Raw genomic sequence first — 21,753 nt, 5'->3', positions numbered from 1 at the left:
CCTCTCTATCCTCTCCATTGATCTTTTCACTCTGCCACATCCCACCCCATAGCCCAGGCACCTGCAATGCAAACTGACTCCTCCAGTCAACACCTCTGCTTTGTGTTGCCCAAGTCTGATGAGCTGATGATTAACAGAGAAGACCTCCCAACATTTTCTTTGGACATCCTTCCAGGACAAACTATTTCCTCCAAAAGAGACTGTTGTGACGTGAAGGTGCAGAAAAAGACAAGAAATGTGAAATGGTCAGGAAATAGAGGAAATTAGAGGAAAAAAATAGTCCAGGCTGAACTACAGGATGTTCCAATAACCAGTCTCTATATATTTCCTTCAGAGTTTCACTGCTGGAAATAAAATGCCTGTTGAAGTATCGTATTTTAAAGAATCTAAAGCAGCAACCAATTAAAAAAAAAAAAAAGACAAAAAGAAAAAAGAAAAAAAAAGGAAACAGATTTTTCACTACATGTATTTAATATTATGTTGTTTCTTGATGAAACCCTTAGTAAGTGGGAGTACTCAGGAAGACACCTAGATTTACATAAATTTGAGACAGAAAAATATTGTTAAACTAAGTCCATTGCACTGCCTGTTTGGGATTGAGTCTTCCAGTGGAAGTTACATCAGCCTTCAGACAGACACAGTGCTCAGTCTCAGGCAAAATTCATAATTTAACTTCAGAATATGTTCTTAAAGCCAGTCTTCTGCCCTCTCCTTTATACCATTAGCACAATATTTCAAGGATGTTCATGCATAATATGTAAACTCTAAGTTAGGATTTTACCTTGCTTTTAAACAAATAAAACATACATAAGTCCATTCTATCATTGTCACATAAATTTTAAATATGACTACACTCCATTTCTGATAACCTGATTTTTACCCCTCTTTTAAAGGGAACAGTAAACATATCACAGCAACACTCAGCAGTTGATATAATTCAATACAAAACTACACAAAATTTAAAAAATGGATAGTGTAATTCATTTAAAAGTTCTGCTAGACTCAACTTGATATAGTGCATCATCATACAGTGGAATAGGTAATGCATACTTATGATTTTTTCCCATTATGGCCAGTAAATTCAAATATTAGTAACTCTTCTATAAGAAACTTCATTTGCTAAAGACCTAGGTGAAGCCTAAGCCACTCACCAGAAGATACCAGGATTCTCAGCTTGGCAAACGCAGAAGAGATTTAGAAGGATCATCCATTTGCTTATTTGGCACAAAACCCCCAATACTCCACAAGCAAGTTCTGTGCGTAAGAGATCCAGGATAGAGATAGCAAGGAGCACGCCCAACAATGCTTGTTGAAAAGATTTTACTAAAAGGACAGATAGAAACTGGCAGAAAAAAATTCAAACATGCACCACAATTTTCACATCAAGATTACTCCTTCACAAGGCATATTCTTTCAGCCATTCCTGTATTTTTACTGGATACAATTTAACTTCCCTTTCGGGGGGGGGGAAGACATTCAGATTTTAAGAGAAATATGTAAGATCAAAGTATGAAGAATTTGGAGGCTGCAATAAAAAACAACAGATGGCTAAAGAGTGAATGCACGCCCCAGTTCACTTCTGGGCCCTTGGTACCACTCCTAAGGCAATGACGTCAGCAGAGCCCCTCCAGTGAATTACAGCCCTGCGAACACGCAAGGGTCACATATTATCCTACACGTGCTGAAGATGAGATGTCTTGCACGGGCAGTGGTTACACACCAGAAGAATACACAAGCTGCAGCCATTCTGTACATACGTGCATACATCCTGCAATGCCTACTGGATTCAAGGATAATGTCTGTTTTCTGATTTTTTTCCCTTCCAACCAGATAATAGCCAAACTACTTCAGCTGCAGTAAAGATCTTAGTTTTAAAAATACAAATGTTAGAGGGAAGCAATCAGAGAGCAATGAGAATGATCAAAAGTTTAGAAAATGTTACCCATGAATAAATGATGATGCATAAGGAAACACGGTAATTCACATATGAAACAATACGGCAGATTAACACAGAAAACAACGTAACGTCTTCATGAGGAAGGGACAAACATTGTTGAAAAAATTAATATGAGAGATTCAGATTAGGCAGTAAGAAAAAACTTTCCACTGTAACTAAAATTACCAAGAACTGGAATAGCCTGCATAAGGAGGTTGCGGGATCTCCACTGCCAGAAATTTAGAGACGAGGTCAGAAAAGTACCTCTCAGGATATGGTTTAGATTTAGTTAGTTCTACCTTGAGGTAGAAAGATGGACTAAACGACCTCCTGAGCTGCTTTTCAGCCCTATTTTCTATGATTTTTCTATTCTATTTAAAAATATGTGAAATTTCCCTTAGCTCTTTTCCTTAAAAGGAAGGAGGGTAATTCAAGAGACACAGTATCTCCAGAGCATAGCCCTTATTAATTAACCTCATAACGTAACCTGCAGTAACATTGTGCAATGTTGTGTACCCCCTCCAGTGCCTGTCCTACATAAAGAGCGTCTTTTGGCTACAGAATTTAGAGCTTGATCACAAAGATATCAGTGTGTCCTAACTCTCTCGGAAATCAATGGGAATTGAGGTAACTAATTAAGAATAGTAATCAGGCCCTTAGTCCAAAGCAATAGAAAGGCATGCTTTTAGAATCAGATTAGTTACTTAATCATTCAAAATAGGCACCAAATAATATATTGACTGCCTGTGAAAGAGGCATCTTTTTCTCAGGTCCAGAGCCTGCTCCATCTCACATTTCCATTTAACACCTAAGGAAAGAGAGGTCAACTCTCTATCAAAGCAAAATCTACCAGGCATCTACACTGGCAATAACATTTTATGGTTGTTCCTCAGTCAGGGTTGCTCATTTATGGCTGTAAAAAGATGCAAGACTGTGAAGAACTAGCTCTTTTACATCTGTTTGTAAAAAATGATTCTGTAGTGATTTCAGTTCTTCTAAGCCTTCTCTGCCCTACTGGGGCTGGGGGGAGGGCAGGGAGAAATAAAAATTAAAAAAAAAAAAAAATATCTTTTTCCTAGGGAAGCATCTCCCATGTAGACAGATCTTTAGGTACATTATACTGGCAGCCTCTTGCTTGAGGAATACTATTTGCTTATCCACTGTTCTCATCCCAGCTGGTAATAATCAGAACTGAGAGACTTAATTACTGTACCTTTCAATAAGGCTTTAATTTTATTTTTGTTCTTTCTACTGCAAATGCCCATGAATCAGAGGGTCACTTTAAGCACAGAATTCAATTTAATTATACTCACAGGCATTTTTATCATTAAACAGGTCAACTTATTAAAAAAAAAAAAAAAAAAATCTTGATTATGAATAATGGAAAGCCTGGCAGGCAATCCAGAAGAGTTTCACTCTGAAAGCTTTCACATCCATTTGTTTAGATTTGTTTACTAAGCACTGGGCAAGGCCCCACTGAATGAACATAACATGACAGCATTAACTGAAACTACATCTAATATTTAATTATAAGTGGATTTTAATGCTAACTTATTAACTGTTTTCATGGGAATATTTACCAGTATTTGTAAACTGGACTATTATCTGCTAATACAAGCAGGGAATGAGAAAACCAACAGAAAAAGGTCATTGACTGAGAATATGACTGTGTATTCCTGAAATGAATCTGGCAAAATCCTTCCCAAGTTACAGAATTATTTCATACAACCAGGTCCATTCTTCAGATATGGTAGGATCCTTTTTCAGATAGGACACTGTTTTAATTACATGCCAGGGAGGATGTCTCTGATGGACTATCCTCATGTGAACTAGATCTAAAAAGGAAAATCCATGCTGTTCATGAAAGACTTGATATGCAAGGTAGAAGATAGTAAAAATTCTGGAGAAACAACATTTTGGATAGCAGAGAACAGAAGAGGTCTCCTGGAAAGCTATTTTCGTGCTTAACTATTATACCTCAGTACTTAGCTTGGGTCTTTTCAGGCAATCCTTTTGCATATTTTTGCTCTATTCTATATGCAGCTATGCATAACATGAGTTCTGTATGCTATTTATAAGGCTAAGTAGTCAAGTAATATAAAACACAGAGTATGTATAATATCCCCTTCCTTTATGCTCCCCATTTTCATTAATTTTTTGTTTTCTAATAGTTAACAGCCCTAGGACTTATTTATTTATTTAACTGTATGGTCAACAGTAATTTGAAAACTAGCTGTTATTTTTAACCACTCATATGTATTCAAAAGATTAATTCAGTTATTTTAAGCTAAAGTCTTAAAAAGGTAATTACACAAGGATGCAAAGCAAGAAGTTAAAGTTTTTACTGTTTTCAATTACAAAAATTGTTTACTTTCATCTTTATGTCCTCATGACACAGAAAGGAAGTCAAACTGCAGTGATAAAAAGCTATTACAAAGAATTACCTTAAAAGAGCCTGACTGCAAAGCCAGTTCTTCTCTGTATTTGAAGACCATATGGAAAACTTTTCTAATTCATCTAGGATTACTTTACGATACTGATAATAGATAACCACAAACACAGAGATATCTAACATGGAAAAACTAGAAGCAATTTCTGTTCCTGGAAAAAGTTGCATTTTCCCGATTCATTGAGGTACCCAGATATAATAGAGTAGTAGCTCTCAGAATCCAGAAGGACAATGTGGCATTACCATGACCCTGAATTATCATGTTTCATTTTCAATTTCCTTTTCTACATAAAAGTAAACATCACACAGTTACAGCATTACAAAATTGTCAGAACTACAGACACTTAAGCAAAACCAGGACCATGTGGATTTTATTTGACATAAATTGTTGCTTATCATCCAAGTAGTAGCTGATTTCAGAAGTTCATAGGTGTTTGGATTTTAGCAGAGAGAGCTGATGCAACATACTCTTTCTATAAATAAAAAAGTTTATTCAAACAAGGATATATCCAATCACACAGATGTCATTCTCAAATCAGTTGCTGATATTACTTCCTTTGCAGCTACTGTCTCAGGTCCTCAGATGTCTCCTCTCACAGCTATATAACATTCCCCATCAGCTGATACGGTTACCATCCTGTCCAGACTGGAAAGAGCAGCAAATTTCCTTGTAACAGGTTCATCTACTGCTCTCTGGTGATCTATTTTTGCTCAGATGATTCGACTTAATATGTTCCTACAGTGTACAAGGCTGACCTAAGTTCTTTTAAGTTATGACCTAAGGAATAACATTACTTTTATTAGTCATAAAAATTTCCAAGACCAAGTTTCATATGGAAACAAACCTGAAGTCCAGTGAAAAAAACCCAGTAAAAATACACAAACTTACTTCTGCAATGTAAGTTACACTGATGCGGCACTAAAATATGCTTAATAGTCTCCTTATGTCTCATACTGCTTACATTAGTTTTCCAGGTATTAGATATTTGTTCATTCTATGTTTGGACACAATAGCAGGGATATTTCAAATTACAACTTAGAATTAAAAAAATAAGGCTCCTTATACTTCCCAGAAATTTAAAGATTGGATTTATTTAATCAGTCTAAGTGAGAATGAATTTGCAAACTTAGCTGCATATAAGAAATTACCTTTACTCCAATCAATGGATACCTTAGATTTATCTCTGAATTATTTTAGAACCACATTTTTATCAGCAAAATTGCTTTCAGGCAAATCAAGGTTCCTTTGAAAGTTCTGGAAGATAATATTACACTTTGCTATCCACAGGTTTTGACCACTCTTGCAAACAGAACATCTAATGAACATTTAGATACCTCTCCATTTCTCCATTCCTTGCCTCAGTTATGGTGGCACAGCGCTTGGATATTTAACTGGAATTCTCCATATGAATTTGTCATCTTTTTTTTGTTACCATTTTTACAAATTCCTGAGGTAGCTTCATAAACAAGGTCATCACAAAGAAATTACACTGTATATGAACAAAACAGAACACTTCGTGGTTCTTATGCTACCTCCGCACTCTCCTTGCATGCTGCTCTCTATTTCTGCATCTGCTCCCATGCAACTCTTCTGTTCATGCATTGTTCCTTCTGCAACTCCATGTATTAGTTTCCCAAGTGACAGTGACTAGAATCCTAATCATGTCTTCTTTGTCACTCAGCACTTCCGAGGACAGTATTCCTGTCACCTCCATGCTAGTGAGCGAGCATACAAAGTAAAACAGCTTGGAGGCACGATACAAAGGCTGAACAGGATAAAGGAGCAGCAAAGCAAAGCAGAAATAATGGATGGCGATAACAGCAGTGTGGTGGTGACTGGAAAAGAAGGGCTTGCTTAACACACAACTCTCAATGCCAATGCTTCTAACTGTAGTCCCCCATGAACGTACAGAAATGTACTGCTACGTATTAAAAGTCTCAGTATCTGGACTGTCATTTCTTGTATTCAAGTGGAATTTCAAGTGATGGCTACTGAGCACAGCAGAAAATGCTCCCTGACCCAGAGAACCTACAATTTAAATATTTAAATTGTCAGTCAAAGGGAGAAGAAAGGAAGGGCAAGAGAAGTTAAGCATTAATTGCATGAAAAGAATAATAATTTGCCACTCAAGTTAGTTCCTCAGTTTGGGAGGTAGATTTCTATTTAAATATTGTTTACATTATTATGAAATTAGGACAGATAACAAAACACAAAGAAATGTGGAGCAAAAAAGGAAGACAGAGCAGCTTTCAAACACAGAGGCCTAAAACATATCAAAATTATGCTAAAAATAAGAAGCACTCAGAATGATAAGCTTTTCTAATGAAATATTAGTCTTGCTGCCCCATATGTCAATCCCCTAAACTTAGGGAAAGAAACCATGGGGCCATACCCAGCATACAAATTGCAATCAATGCAAAAGCAGCTGTAAAACAAAGAATGAGCTGATTTGACATTTGCTAAAAACATCCATTAATCATAGGAGAAATATTTATGTTTTCAAGTCAGAACACTAGTCCTGAAAAACAAAATATCTGCATAAATTCCTCATCATATTTCCATACTTTCAGCCACAACACTACTGTTTCCATGAAAAATGTGATTATACAATTTCATGTGTGTGTGTTAACAATTAGTGACAGTATAACATAACAGACATCCCATGTCAAGAGATATACAAAATGCTGTACAGGTAACATGAAGCATATTTCAAGCTGACACTAGACCACTTATTAAAAAAAGTTATATTGTGTTTTATATTATGCAAAAGCAGTAGATATAACCTGTAAGTTGGAATTAATGATATACTGCATAATTTCTTCCTATTAAATCTGTGAGTGCTTCTTTAAAAAAAGCAAATTAATTGGGATGCTTTTGTGAATAGAAATTTTGAAAAAACAGACAATATCTAATCTTAAAGTTCTACTGAATTTCCGTTGCTATAACAACGTGTGAAAACCTTTCTCCTGTTGAGGACACCTGTAGCTATTTTTACATGCAACAGCTGGATTTGTCTGTCTGAATTTCACTCTTAAGAAAAAATGTTTTATTTCCTGTCTTTAAATAAGCTTTTAATATAATGACAAATGTCAGAGTCCAACAGGCTCAATAGCTGAAAAATCTCTGGTATAAAACACACACTATATGGCAAAACTGTAAAATGAGCAACAATTTGATTACAAGCGGCGAGAGTCTCACATTGCCCCCATGCACAAGCCCCTCCTCCTCCCAAATTTGGCACTGGAACAACAAGGGCACAAGTCTTTATAAATGAGATCTTTAATCTCAGGAGATACCACCTTCGTACTCTAAATTTGTCTAAAATTTACCAATAGAGGAGAGCACCAAGAAGCTGACTTGCAATTTCCTGTAGAACAAAGCATGTCACGCAGCTGGAAACGACTAGCATTCAGCTGCGATGCCCAGATACATGTAAAAATGTAACAGCTAACCATTCTCATCTTTCTGTACAAAAGTTTCTCATACAATAAAAACAGCAAATAAAACCAGTGATGAACATGCTGATTTCTCCAAAACAACATAAATAGCTGAGCTATCTCAGGACCTTGCAGAATTAGGCCATGCGCAATTTTGCCCACAAATCATGGATATATGTAAGACTGGAAGTAGAGATTAGGAGCTCAGACAACTAGTCAACACAAAAATTGACATCTAGAGAAGACAATTTTATTTCAAAACTCCCCTTTATACTATGCAGCAATGTATTTAATATTATTGCACCATAGTTTAGAATAGAATATCATTATAAGGAATTCCTGAAATGAATTGTTCATTCCCTGTGAGGATTAGGAAAGAATGAATTATATCTTAATGCTTATTAGAAACCACTTCTCCCATAAATGGCACGGCTTTGCAGACCCTGGTGTAACCCATATCCCTACCTACATCAGGTAGGGGCAAGCTGCAGTAGTGCAAAGTCTTTCAGAGTATAAGGAGTCACAAAAGGCTATGTGGATTCCTGAAAAATTCTCTCCTGCCGTTTCCAAAAAGACCTGTTACTTTGAACTGAAATCACAAACAAAAAATAGCAAACACACTCCACTGGGCTGTTGGAAATATGCAATGCATACATTATACAAAGGCAATAACTGCATACATGCCTGGTGCACATGGATTAGAAGAAGAATATTTGCTTTATTTTTCAAACACAAGAGGAGGGCATGACATTTTGTGAACAGGGTCCTGTATCTTTTTTCTTTCAGTTCTGATTTCAGCTGTAAATACATAATTACTGTAAATGCATCCAACACCCACATCATTTCTAAAACAGCACAGAATTGTTCATATTGCATCTGCTGATCAATAATTACTAAAGTCATGCAGAGACAGGTAAATTGCCAGTGCTTTAGCCTAGGACATTTCATGTTCACACAGACGCCTACAGTTTAAGGCAACAGTTAGCAATACAAAAGGCAAAACCAGTCTTAATTTTTTCTTAATAATTTGCTTCCAGCTGATTGCCCAACACATTAAAATGTACTACTACATACTGAAAAAGCTTACTGAGTATGACTTGGATGTCAAGAAGATTTACAGCTCAGTGGCAGACAATAGTTTTGTTGACACTTTCTAAGCTGAATTTATTGGAAAGCTTCCCGAAGAGAGAAGTATTCAACTACCCGATAAATATCAAAGAACATGCACAGTGTTGCTTTCTTCCCTTGGACAGGAATTCCATACTTTGAAGTGTGACCTTTTGCGCAGACCTACTGGAGTCTGTATTTAAGTTGTATGCTGGAGAACTGGACACAGTATTGCGCTTAAGAATGATTTCCATGCTGCTTAATATACAATACATGAAGCAGCACAGAAAGTATAGACCAAATGGCCCGAGGCAGGAGTTTCTCCACAATTCTCTAAAAGAACAAAACAAAACAAAAGAAGATTAAGCGCAGAGATCTGAAACAATTGAAATCCAATGTCTTGAAATTGTACTGAGATGTCTGCCAGGAGGCCCTGGTAGCTAAGTAACTCTCTGAACTCTGCAAGACTGATGAATATACCTAGTTGCTTTGCTGTTGTTAGTAAGGAAATAAAGAAAAATAACATGGAGAATAAAACTGTCTTGGAATGCAGCCAGGACAAAGCAGAGCACTTCTGCTCCAGGATTCATGATCCATGTGAAGGCTAATCTGAAGGACCACTCATAAAGCTGGAGATTGCAGCGTACTACATTGATCTTCAAGATATGAGGCCAACATACCCAGCAAAGTATACAGAACTTAGAAGTGTGACATAACAGGAAACCTACTTGCACAGGATGGAAAGCAACATATTTGTTAGGATATGGCAAAAAACAAGTAGTTCAAGCAACTTAAAGAATTTGAGAATGACCTTGTGTTAATCAGGTTAGCATGCCCAAGGGAGTGGGAGGGAAATCTCCTTACTTAATAAGATCAGTCTTGATTTTAGAGATAATAGGGACATAATTACAAGTTGGCGAGGATGATGTGACCTCCAACCTGTCTTTTTAAGTGCCTCATCTAGAGACACTTAATGAAGCTAGTGAAAGTGGAAAATAAAATGGAGTAAGGAATAATGATGAGTGCCAAAGTCCAGTGGAGAAGTCTTCAATAACAACTATGCCAAATGTTGTGGAACTGAAAGAAAGGAAACATTTTAACACCACATGAAATAAGATCTGCATCCAGGGAAACCTTTCAATGCATCTTGTTAAACCAAAAGACTTCAATATACTCGCAGTTTAACAGTATGGTTTACAGCTTTGACACACAAAATGAGAACGAAGCGGACAGAAAACAAACTGGCCTTTCTTTGTAGTAACCTTCATACGCAGCATGCATCTTCCCAAGTAACCTTCCAAAACGACTAGCCCTTTCTGTCTACCATTTATATTTACTGTGGCTATTACAATGTTTTTTGGAAGTAAACTCTCAGCAATCAATCTTTAGAAACACAATAGCACTTGGTTTTTGCACAAAGGGATACATACATCTGTAACTTTGCAGGTGCTACCATCTGCTCGTGTATTAGAATTTGTACCCACAAAAATTTGTTGGTACAAAACTCTTTCAGCTACTATAAATACCTTTGGTTTAACACTCTGGTAATTTTATGAGGAATGCTTACAAAATAAAAAGCAAGAGCTATACACATACATCAGAAAAAATATGTCTTCCCAATTGGCTTTCCGACTGGTAAGTTTATGCTTATTAACTGCCTTTTTTTTTTTTCTTATTAAAGATATGGTACGAAACAGACACTATGGGAGAGAAGATAAACATTAATGCTGATTTGAACACCATAAAAAAATTAACTCAGAATTATATAATATTGACTACTCTGTGTTTCTAATGTTTGATATCAAAAGTGAGGGAATTGCAAAGAGAGTATTTCTGTCAACAGTGACTGACCTTAAATTAGGCCTCAAAATGCTAGAAAACACTCTTGAATTTTCAGCAGGCACCCTGCTCATTTAAAGACTACCAACATTCAAAATACATGAGTGACACCGATCCCCTATGTGCTGAAATCCTAAAAAGTTGCCTTTAATAAACAGGATCAGTTCTTTACAATCAAAGTAACACCAAAACATTACTAATTCTCTTTACTACTGTTTTTCCAGATTAATTATTTAATATCAAAAAACAAGTAAAAAAATTATAACCTAGTGACTTCAAGATGGTATTGCTCACTGTTCACAATTACTATATGATTCTCAAGCTGAAATCAAAAGTTGCTACATAAATTTAATGATATTTAACAAATCTAAGGTTTAAATAAATTTAAAGCAGAAAGGGCAATAGCAGATACGTTGGGGGGGGAATAATCAATGAAAAGTCACAAAATTTCTCTGTGTTCTATCCTTCATGTCACAAATAATCTCTCTAAGAGATATATACACACACACAAAACTAAATTAATGCTTTCAAACTGACAAGCGTGGTTAAAAATAATAAAATTAAGCCTTTTAATCAGAAAGCACTGCCAAAAGGCGCATCTGCTGAAGCCTGCCACTGATACCAAGGCCTGGCCAATCTGACTGTTAAGAATATGACTTAACAAGCAGAGAGTGTTCTTAAGCCTACCATGTCTTTCCCAAGCCATCACCTCCTGTCAAAGCCCAGAGAGGTGCTGGCAAGCTCTTCTCAGTGCTCTTTGGCTGGAGACTGAGTTGCTATGATATATGTCTACAGAATAATAAGAAAAAAACCTGTGGAAAATGTGAAGATCGTGGGCATGTTCCCCGGAAAAAAACGTATTTGATTACAGCAAGTCAGAAGCAATCTTGACCTATGAATACCTTACTAAGAGAAAAGAGAACTGTTTTTCCCACTATCAGTTCCAATTTGTACTCATTTCGATATCAATCCAAAAAAAGAGAGAAAAGAGGGGAAACAAAATGAGTATTTTGCTGAAAAAATACTAAGGCACTATAGAAAGAGTTTTTCTGTTGTTATGGAAACAGAGAAAGCACAAGCTAGGAAAAAGAAAAGTGAATAAAGAAGCAATTTAAACTGCAAATATAAACATGTTCTTGCTTCCCGGAAAAAGTCCTTCCAAAGTATTTTGTTGCTGCTGTGGATCCAAGCAACTGAAAACTACAAATTCTTCCCCACAGAGACACAGATAAAAATTTGAAATCCACTGTAACAAAATAAGGAACAGGACAAGGAATAAAAAAAACCAGGTGGAATTACCAAACTGGTATTTTCACACACACAAAGAACTAGTTTGCTGAAAATGCAATAACTTCAGACACTTGCTGTTTTAAGTAATCAACAGAGTGGTGAAAAAGGACATGATTCCGCATTTATCTGGAGAAAAGTAGTTCTTTGGTCCTTCCCCACATTTGTGTTTGTATTTCATACATGTTGAGCACATAGCCAAAGAAATTAGTCCATTCTCTGAACATAAATTACTTATTAAAAATTGGTTGTTTTATACGAAGCTACTCTGAACATGCAGAATGGAATGTAAAAATTTATATTATCTGTTAGTCTATAGTCCTTTGCACATAAAAAAGTTAATCTAAAATATTTCCTGACACAGTCTTAATTTACATCAATAAATAATGGTAAACAACTGTACACATATAACTGATTAGCAAAATTTGGCTTTAAAATTCTCATTCTGTCTTTACGTAATGCTTAATGAAGTCGTACAAATTGGTTGTGCTAATGATATAATGGTTTTATGAACCTGGATAATCTACATTCGTCAGGTATCATGGAACTTTTCAATGAAAATGGGGCAAGTGTTCATGACAGATCCTTTACTGAGGAGCACAGGAAATTGACATTTTCTCTACAGAAGGACAGCAAGTGCATGTATTTTGGATCTAATTGAAAACACCTTTCCACCATGTCAGAAAGAAGAAAACAATTTTTTTACTTGTAACAATGATCACATGCTTATGTAAATTAACAATGAGAGACTATGATAGAGGGTTTGTCATCACTCCTAAGTATTTGAGAGGAAGATTGTAAGTGAATCCTCAGTGGTTTTAGCACCATGGGTTTTGGTCAAATATCCTGACTGTACCTATGGAACAATTACTCCTGCTGATGGAATAACGGGCAGGAAATCAACTGCACATCCAATAAGCACTTTTGTAAATAAGCTAATCTTTGAAAATAGTGTCTCTTCCTCACCAAAACAAAACACAAAAAAAACCCAAGGGCAATAGACCACAGAGTTCACGTTATGGACCCAATGACTTCTAAATTCATTCTGGAAAGAAAACCATTTTTAGTGTAGCCATCTATCATTCACCCAGTTCAGTAGCTTTTTACTCCCTACAGGGCAAAGTCTCTTCATCCTTGCTTCCGTCATTTTAAACTACAGAAGGGAACAAATTATGCACCTAAGACCACTGCTGGTTTTTTATTCTTTCTTAGACCAAATTTTTAAATCATTTTCTGACTGACAACTCTGAACTCAGGCATCTAAACTGTGCTGACGGTAATGGTATCCGTTAAGAAAAAACACTAAACTCTTCGTGCATGTACACATGTACATGCATAAACAAAATCAAGCAATATTCACATAGATGTTACCATTGTAATTACAGAAAGTGACTGAACTGCACTAAATTACTAGGATTAACTTTGGTTTGCTAATTCCACGCATTTGCACACACCTTTAGCTCCAAATACCTGTCAAACTCACTAATGTTCTTCACAGAGAAGTAAAACTTAGAAATAGAAACACTGATCTTATCAGGATCTAATAGGACTTTTTTGGGGAAAAAAAATCCAGGTAAAGGAAAATCCGTGTGATTTTTCAAAATTAAGCATTTTACCTCATTTTGTGAGGATACCCACAGAAAGCCACCCTGTGCTTTTCTGATATTCTTTAGCAATGCACGTACGAACAAAAGTCTCCATCTATTTACGAACAAGAAAGTGACACAATAAAATATTGTCACACCTCTATTTGACCCACTGTATTTCAAGAAATACTGTTTAAAATTTTAACTTGCAGTGGAAGACCCTGTTGAACATCCTGGTGGCTGCCTGCTCGGGAGCTTTGCTGCCGGTTCTTAGCCAGGAGAAGGATAATTGCAACAAAGAACCCTGGGGGAAATGGTCACAGAACATGTATTTTCCTTTGGGTCAAGTGTGAGCAGGACTTAAGAAGCATCAACATGATATCCCTGCTGATATCCTATGTCTACTGCAGTTTTATCTTTGGTGCACAAAATCAGTTACAATCTCTGCCATAAAAGATACAATACAGTGATTTATCCCTAATTAAGGATGAAGTACAGAAACAACATTTGATTGTTGTTTACCTTTCGACATCTGTTGGCCTCTTTCAAATACTGTGATTTGAAAAAAAGGAAGAAACCTCACTAATTGCTCTTAGAGCTGTGTGAAGAGTTCAGGCTTTCTGTTTCTGGGCTTTTGTAGGGAAGAGCTATGTTTCAGATGTAGTGTGTGTTGCTATGGTAATTATTATTTTACTGAATGATATACATTCAGAACTGATTTCATATTGTCAGACAGCAATTAAACAGATTAGACTGTGTATATGCACAATTCTGAAATATTTCCAATTTGTTTTAAATTTTAGGGCATGTGAAAAGCACTGGTCTGACAGCCCTGGAAAATGAAATATTAATTCAAAGGGCCGCTCCAGCTGTACAGGTTTCCTCTTACCTCCTCAGTGGTCTATTCACAGGCCACTGTGTCTTAGGAGCAGAGATACTGCAAGACATTTTGGTGCCTGAAGTCAGACACTGTCCTTCTGGCTCCTCACAGCTACAGCCATCTCCTGCTCATTCTGCTGCAGACTTGAAATCTCTCTTTCCAGATGGCTGTAGCAGCAGCTACAGTAACTATCAGGAATCGAACATGTTGGCTTCTATCTTCCATTATTAGAGTACTCATCAGTAAGTTTTCAGTTGCTAACCATTGAAAAAACCTACTAAGTGAAGATTAATGATTTTCCTCATTCTGCAGTCCCTTCTACCACCATGCAACTTCTGAGGACAGAATACCACTCTGAAAGCAGGTAGGAATCCATACGGCACCAGCTGCAACCCTGCATCCTGGTTTTGTTACCAGGACACCTGTACAATAGAACCAAAGCATTAAGTACTCACTCTTATTCACAAACCTATCATCCATCACTTTTATTCCAGATCCAACACATCTTTTAAACTGACAACAGTGTCCAGATTTATCTAGCTATCTTAAGTATCTAAAGGAAGTTATAGAAACACGAAAGCAGTTGAGGAAGAAAAGCAGGAAGCAACACGATTTAATTTTCCTGAGAGATTCTAAGTATCTCAGAGTAACTAGAGAGACAATATTCCTACAATACAAAAATGATGCTAAAATTTGTGTAACCAAAACCACAAAACCCTTTGGAATTTTACTTGCTATGGCTTAGCTTGGCAAAGGGAGAAATCATAGCAGCAAGGATAGGAAATCAAGAAGGCCTAGGCTTGTTCCTAGCTTTATTACAGGCTTTCTTTGGTAAATCAATCGATTGCAGAATCCCATTTTTCCCCATGCTATGAAATAACTCAAGACAAAATTTACTACACGAGTAGGGATAGTCAGGGACATAAATGATGAGTTTGAAAACTCATGGATGAAAAAAACATTAGAAAAACGTACAGAATTGTCAGGAAGAAAAGTAGCTGTGCAGCTTCTGAACAAAGGACAATCATCTCTAAAAGAGCAAATTCAGTGTCTGTCTCGATTCTATAGGCCCATGGCTGGATACATGCAATAACACAGACAAAAATAGGCTAAACTTTTAAGCTTCATGGGGAGGACACCTGACAGACACAGAACAGTACAGGAAATTACAAGACGTTATTTAATTACCCATATATTTTCTTGGTCTTTCTCTCTATCAATTATTTTCACAGGTTGACATATTACAGTTTGTGAGAGCAAGTCAGTTAGGAGATCAGGAATGAGTCAGCAGTAGAAGGCTGATGGAAACATTAATCTTGAAGAAAGAGCTAAAGGATGAGAGGAAAACAGAACATCATTCAAGATCAGAGAAAATATAATGGGCACAGAGGGTCTGAAAGGTGAAGAGACTGATTCCCTGCTGCACAATGGAACATCACACTGCAAGACGCTGTTAGAGCACAGGCCATAAACAAAGAGGGAACAAACTGACTAAAATAAGGTGGAGCCTTGAAAATTAAGATAAAAATAATTTTGATCCAAAAGGAGATCATAATTTACCCAAAGGAAGTCATATCATGGCAACATGACTGGAGCAATTGTACAGCATTTGCTGTTTCTCTTAGTGATAAGGAATCAACATAATCTAGTCATTTCACTAGCAGCATTTCAGACAGTTCACAAAGGATTTGGCATTCATTCAGGGAAGTCTTGACTTATCTTTTTGTCCCGGTTCCCGATCCTGTGAATAGTGGGGGTTTTGTATGTCATCAGCATATCAGTAAAATATCTATTTGGTTCACAATAGTACTCACTACCTAAAATCACTAAGGCAGGAAAGACTTTTTTATGTCTTTTGGATCAAGCTGTCATGTTTGCAAAGTATACTTTGCTGGGTGTCCCTGACATATGGTCAGAATAATTTGGTTTGTTTTCTTATATACAATCTTCTTTCAAGGAAAATTTACTATGTGAGAGCTATGGAGGAAAAAAGGATGCAAAATGAACCAGTATTCAGTTCCAAGGGAACTTATAGTACAAATTTAATTTTAATAGATATTGAAACTGTCTGCTGGGCTTAATATTCAGGCTAATTATGACTAAACCAAAATGGTGATATTGGTGATATTCCTATGCGTTTTAGAAAAATTGGTTTTGTCTGGAGAGAACAGGGAGATACCAACAAGGTTGTTCACATCCAGACTAGCAGCTGCCAAAGGAGCTTGAAAAAGGAACCCAAACCGTAATTTCTGCATCTGAAAAAACTGCAAATGGTTAACTAAAGGCAGGATTCCACAATATGAGTTTAGTAATGCTCATAATCCTCAGCTTTCCAAAAGGGCCACAAAATTAAAATTCAGTGGTGAAAGAACAGATCATTCTTTAAGACAACACTAGCAGCTGAAGTATAAGTGAAATGGTAGTCATAACAATGTCCCTAACTTTCTCCTTAAAATGGTTCTAACAATATCCTCCAGCCTTTGCCTAGTTAACTTGCAATTAGCACGTGTGAGGCTGAACTAAAAGTTATTTTAGGAGCCAACTGGAAAGGAGATTCAGCCTTTTTAAAATTGAATTGTTTTCTATGGTTTAAGACTGTTTCCATGGAGAGACCACAGCATATGAACATCTTTAGGCCAAGTGCTTTGCTGCAGGCTTATCTGAATGAAAGCACCACAGCAGGAAGGATAATTGAGGCCAGTTTAAAATTCATGGGCATTCTCCTATACTTAACACAGGAGCGATTTATTTTCATTATTTTGATCTGTTAAACATTTAAAAGTTAAACAGTGCTATATACACCTTCTCTTAAATGACATATCTTAATATAATATTTACTCAGGATAGAATATTTTTAGTTGCAACAATGTCATGCTATTGGGTGATGGTGACAGTGGCAGGCAAAATTATAGTCTAGATGAATGTAAAGGGATGCATATAGGGAAAAAATGTCCATCCTAAATTCACATACAAAATAGTGGGTTCTGAACTGACTGTTACCACTTGGGAGAAACATCTTGTAAGTTATAATAAATAGGTCTATTTAAAAGCCAGCTTACTCTTCACTAAAGGAAAATAAAGCAAATAGAATGGTACTAATTATTAGAAACAGGAACATTGTTATACTACTTTATAAACCCTGAGTGCTCATGCAATTTGAATGCTATCTGTGATTTGGATCTCAGTCCGGGTTTCTCTTACACCTCCCTCCCAGCGCATACATGTGCAGACAAACAAGAAAAAGTACAGAAAAGGGCAACAAAAATGATGAAAGGGATGGAACGGCTGCTCTTTGAGGAACAGTTAAGAGTTTATATTGTTTAAAAAAGTCACTTGAACGCACTTGTGAAAGAACAGCAATCTAGTGGATATGCTGTATGCTCTTGCACACCTTCACAAGGCAAATCCAAAATTCAACCTTTCCCTCAAAACATTTTACTAGGCAACATCCTTCTCCCTACATATTTTTAAGACTATAATGAACAGTGCTATGTGTAGATATTTTGGACAATTTCTAAATTAGTTTGCCGTTCTCCCAACAGGTAGTGTTATATTTTCAAGTTCACATTCTTAAGACTCCACAACACACAACAACTGAAGTACATTAAGTAACACCTACATCATCTCTGAGGTTGCCAAAATTATGCCTGTTTTGTACTTCAAAAAATAAAGAAACAAGTATTAAGTGGCACAAAAAATGCTAATAGGAATTTTGCAGAAACAAGGTTTAGGGTCCAGGAGCTAATCTTTAAACTTGAACTACTGATAGACATTTATATAAGTCCTGAGAACATTTTCAGACCTTAACAGATCATAAAAATACCATTAACACTCCTTGTTCAGCGTTTTCAAAACAAGCACAAAAAGAAGCCTGTGGTAATTTACATATACTCCTTTGCACTTTCACCTAAACTTCTTCCAGGCCACAAAAAAAAATATCTGTGTTTTATCTACTTTGGAGGCAAGATAGCAGGCAAAAGGGAAACACAGACTTTGCAAAAGATTTTCTTAACCATACTCCCGCACTCTTAAAACACAATCCCTGAGATGTAGTTTCCTTCCTCTGTGTTCATCCCATCTCACGAATTGCTGGTTTAATCTGCGTTTCATCTAATGTAATTGTTCATGTATCGTGTGGGGTGTGGTTGGACTCCACACAAGAGCAGAGCTGCACTGAAACAGGGCCTCTATTCCTGTGCTGTCAGCTTAAACTCCAGTTCAATGTGTCAGACTGCAGCTCTCATGAACCCGAGTCATGACACCGAAGTGAGATGCTGTAGAATCTACCAATAACGTAGCACAGTTACAGAGTAAATGCCACAGTTTCATAATCATATCCCATCCCACCCCAGGAAAACTAGGTTCAAAACACTTAGATATATTTCAAGTTTTTGCTAATGGAAGATGATCAACTGAATTACCTTACCATCCAGTTCAAGAGCCTTCACCTTCTGTTTTAATTTATTGCACTGAATTGTTCATACTATCCCTGGGTTAGAAGGACATCTGCACACTTTTCCCAAGACAGAATGGTAATTTAAAACCTGAATGAGGGAAGAAGGACAGCGACAAAATTTTCTTTTGCAAGTCAAGACGTTGCCACTTGCATTGGTTTTGCTCCTGGCTCTCCTGTTCATGATAAATGCTAGTGTCAGGTTCTTGTAACCAAGTACCAAATCAGACAAGCTGATACTCAGAAGAGAATAGCTGAGTCTGAAAACATTTACTATAGCTAAAGAAATTCCAGGGCATTTAATACAGAACATTTACCTTTGACATCAGAACCTCTGTATACACGAGAGGAACAATTTAGGCTGACATTTTCCATAGCAATGCTCTTTTCCATTACAAATGCATCATGTTCTTTCCATTCTTATGCATAAAGAACAATGACCTTAAAAGTAACATTTCAATTTACAGGAAATTTTAACTAGTGTGATCATCATACCCAAAGGAATATGATGTTAAAATATTATTCTCTTGAACTTTGCAAAACACAGTAAGATATCAACACGAATAACAAACCTTTCACTGATTTAATACATATGCACTGTAGTGAGGTGTTTTTGCAAGTAAAGGTTAATTTGCTTCTACCTGCACAAATAATACTCATAATTAATAGAGAGTCCATATTCACTCAGTCAACCCAGATTTCCTGGAGATGAACAGCAGCACACAGAAGCAAAACGACCAGATTCTGACTGGGTTCTTTGACCTGCATTTCTCAGACTAATGAGGAAGTATCTAGTTAAGATGCAAACAAGCAGCCCATGTGAAAGGAATTCCAGCCTACCAATTGCCTTTGTAATTCCCTGTATTATGACAAACATTTCTAAATGCTGGCAGACATTTTCTCACCACTAACTGCAGACTTGCACATTATGCATAGGTCAAGATCACTGTTTTATTATCAATATACAGTATAATAGATACAGGTAACCCTTTCTTTTTCTTTAGACCAGAAACCAGTTCTGTGGCAAACATGGGTAAATGAAACAAGGACATTGATGAGCTACAAAAATACTCTCAGCCAAGATCTTGTAAACAAAGTATGTCAGCAGAAGAGAAATGGAAACGTTAATTTATTTTACTTCTTGAAATTCTGCATCTGATCCCACCGTTTTATTGCATCTCTGGGGATAAACTCAAAAACCAGACAGGCTTGCATTGTCACGTTTCTCCTCTGGAGAATTTTGAAAAATAATCTATTTGCACCATTGCAGGTTGAAAAAATCTGAATCAACAGTGACTCGCTCAGCCAGTTCCTGACTCCAAGACAAGTGAATCAAGACACTGTATCTTTTATCCAACTGTAGCAATCACCCCCAATGGATTTTACACATTCAAAAATATATTTATGATGCCTCATTAGCTTGGCATGATGAATAAACTCCATCAATCAACATTTATTTTACTAGATTTAACTGCTATTACCCTTGAGTTGAAAAGGAAATGAAGAAAAATGTAGGCTTGTAGGAGCTACTTGCCCAAGGACTTTGTTATGGGTGAACTAAAAAAAGGTCAAGAGGTGTTTTATTTTGTTTTGGGTAGGGGACAAGGATTATTCACCTGCTTTAAATGTTCCTGTTAACAGACATACCTTACAGATAGGTAAGGATATAAGGTGGTGCAGTCTTCACAGTAAGAATTTCAAAAGTTAACGGCAGTTGTATCAAAGGAGCCGAAAGTGATGAGCATCTATCTACCCATTTGGCAAGGAATTGAAATGACATGAATTGGTGGCATTGGTCTGGTTCTTCATATTTGACTGTCACTACCACGTAAATCACTGGTAGAACTGCCAACAAGATGCAATTTTAGATGAGCACTGACTGGGGAAGGGGGAGCAGGAACAACCACCAGAAACTGAAAGAACCCCTGAGCTAACCCCAGTACTGCAGTTGGCAGAAATTGTTCTGAGATTTAACACAGGACTTCAGTTTTAAAGAAAGAAACAACAGTCTCTATCAGCCCTAAATTAAAATATATTTATTTACAGAGCCTGTGTATGCATGTGTCTGTGTGTGTATGCTTTTAAATATAAAATAGCAAACAGACACATGTTCATTTATGGAGAGTTAGAATTAAAATAGCCTACTTGCTGATTACACCATTCAGCACTAGGCCATTTTGTCCTATTTGACATTATTTTTTCATTGCTGAATGCTATAACATTGTCTCATCTCCACGTTCATAATGCCACAAAGGTACTAATTGACCAGAACATTTCAACAGCGCATCTATTAAGACTTCCATCATGCAAAAATAACCCCCAAAATTGCTAGTTTTGTCTGTGCTATCTATCTGTACATAGGTAGCTGTAATCCTGAAAGTCTTTATCTCTCTATCTCCAATATAATACTGAAATGGCTCACGTTACCAAATGAAAAAAAAAAAAAAAAATCTGGGTTTATGTTATGCCATATTAAAAGCTCAGCATTATTTCATTAAATAGCTACATTTGCTTTGTTTGATATTACAATCACAGATCTTACTCTTACTGACAATACATAATCCAAGATATTTGGCACCCTATCAACAATTCCAGACTTGGAAGGATTATAGATGCGCTGACAGTTAAACAGAGTTAGAGTTCTCTGCCGAAGATAGATAAGTAGCATGTACTCTTTGATAAGTCCTATCAGAGCCACACTCTGACAGGAATTCCTTTACAATGCTACTAAATCTTATGCTATGAACCTCATTATGCACACTGCCATTTGCCCCACTA

The 21,753-nt window shown here is 36.6% G+C and overlaps 1 protein-coding gene across 2 annotated transcripts in view; it reads right to left on the bottom strand.

Moving 5' to 3' along the window:
* The window catches only part of PPM1E (protein phosphatase, Mg2+/Mn2+ dependent 1E), a 67,503-nt gene that overhangs the window by 29,967 nt on the left and 15,783 nt on the right, over nucleotides 1–21,753 (bottom strand). Inside the window, exon 1 of one of the 2 annotated variants that reach the window (XM_030027535.2) lies at nucleotides 1,152–1,274. The exons of the other annotated variant lie outside the window; for it this stretch is intronic. Within the exon in view, the coding sequence (XP_029883395.1) occupies nucleotides 1,152–1,207 (56 nt within the window). The 5' untranslated portion in view covers nucleotides 1,208–1,274. Of the gene's footprint in view, nucleotides 1–1,151; nucleotides 1,275–21,753 lie in introns of those variants that run through there. 2 annotated transcript variants of the gene reach the window in all.

The sequence above is a fragment of the Aquila chrysaetos genome, chromosome 10 (assembly GCF_900496995.4).
Source record: "Aquila chrysaetos chrysaetos chromosome 10, bAquChr1.4, whole genome shotgun sequence".
Taxonomy (NCBI): domain Eukaryota; kingdom Metazoa; phylum Chordata; class Aves; order Accipitriformes; family Accipitridae; genus Aquila; species Aquila chrysaetos.
Note: the sequence above shows the minus strand (reverse complement) of the source record. Positions and strands in the feature narration are given on the sequence as shown.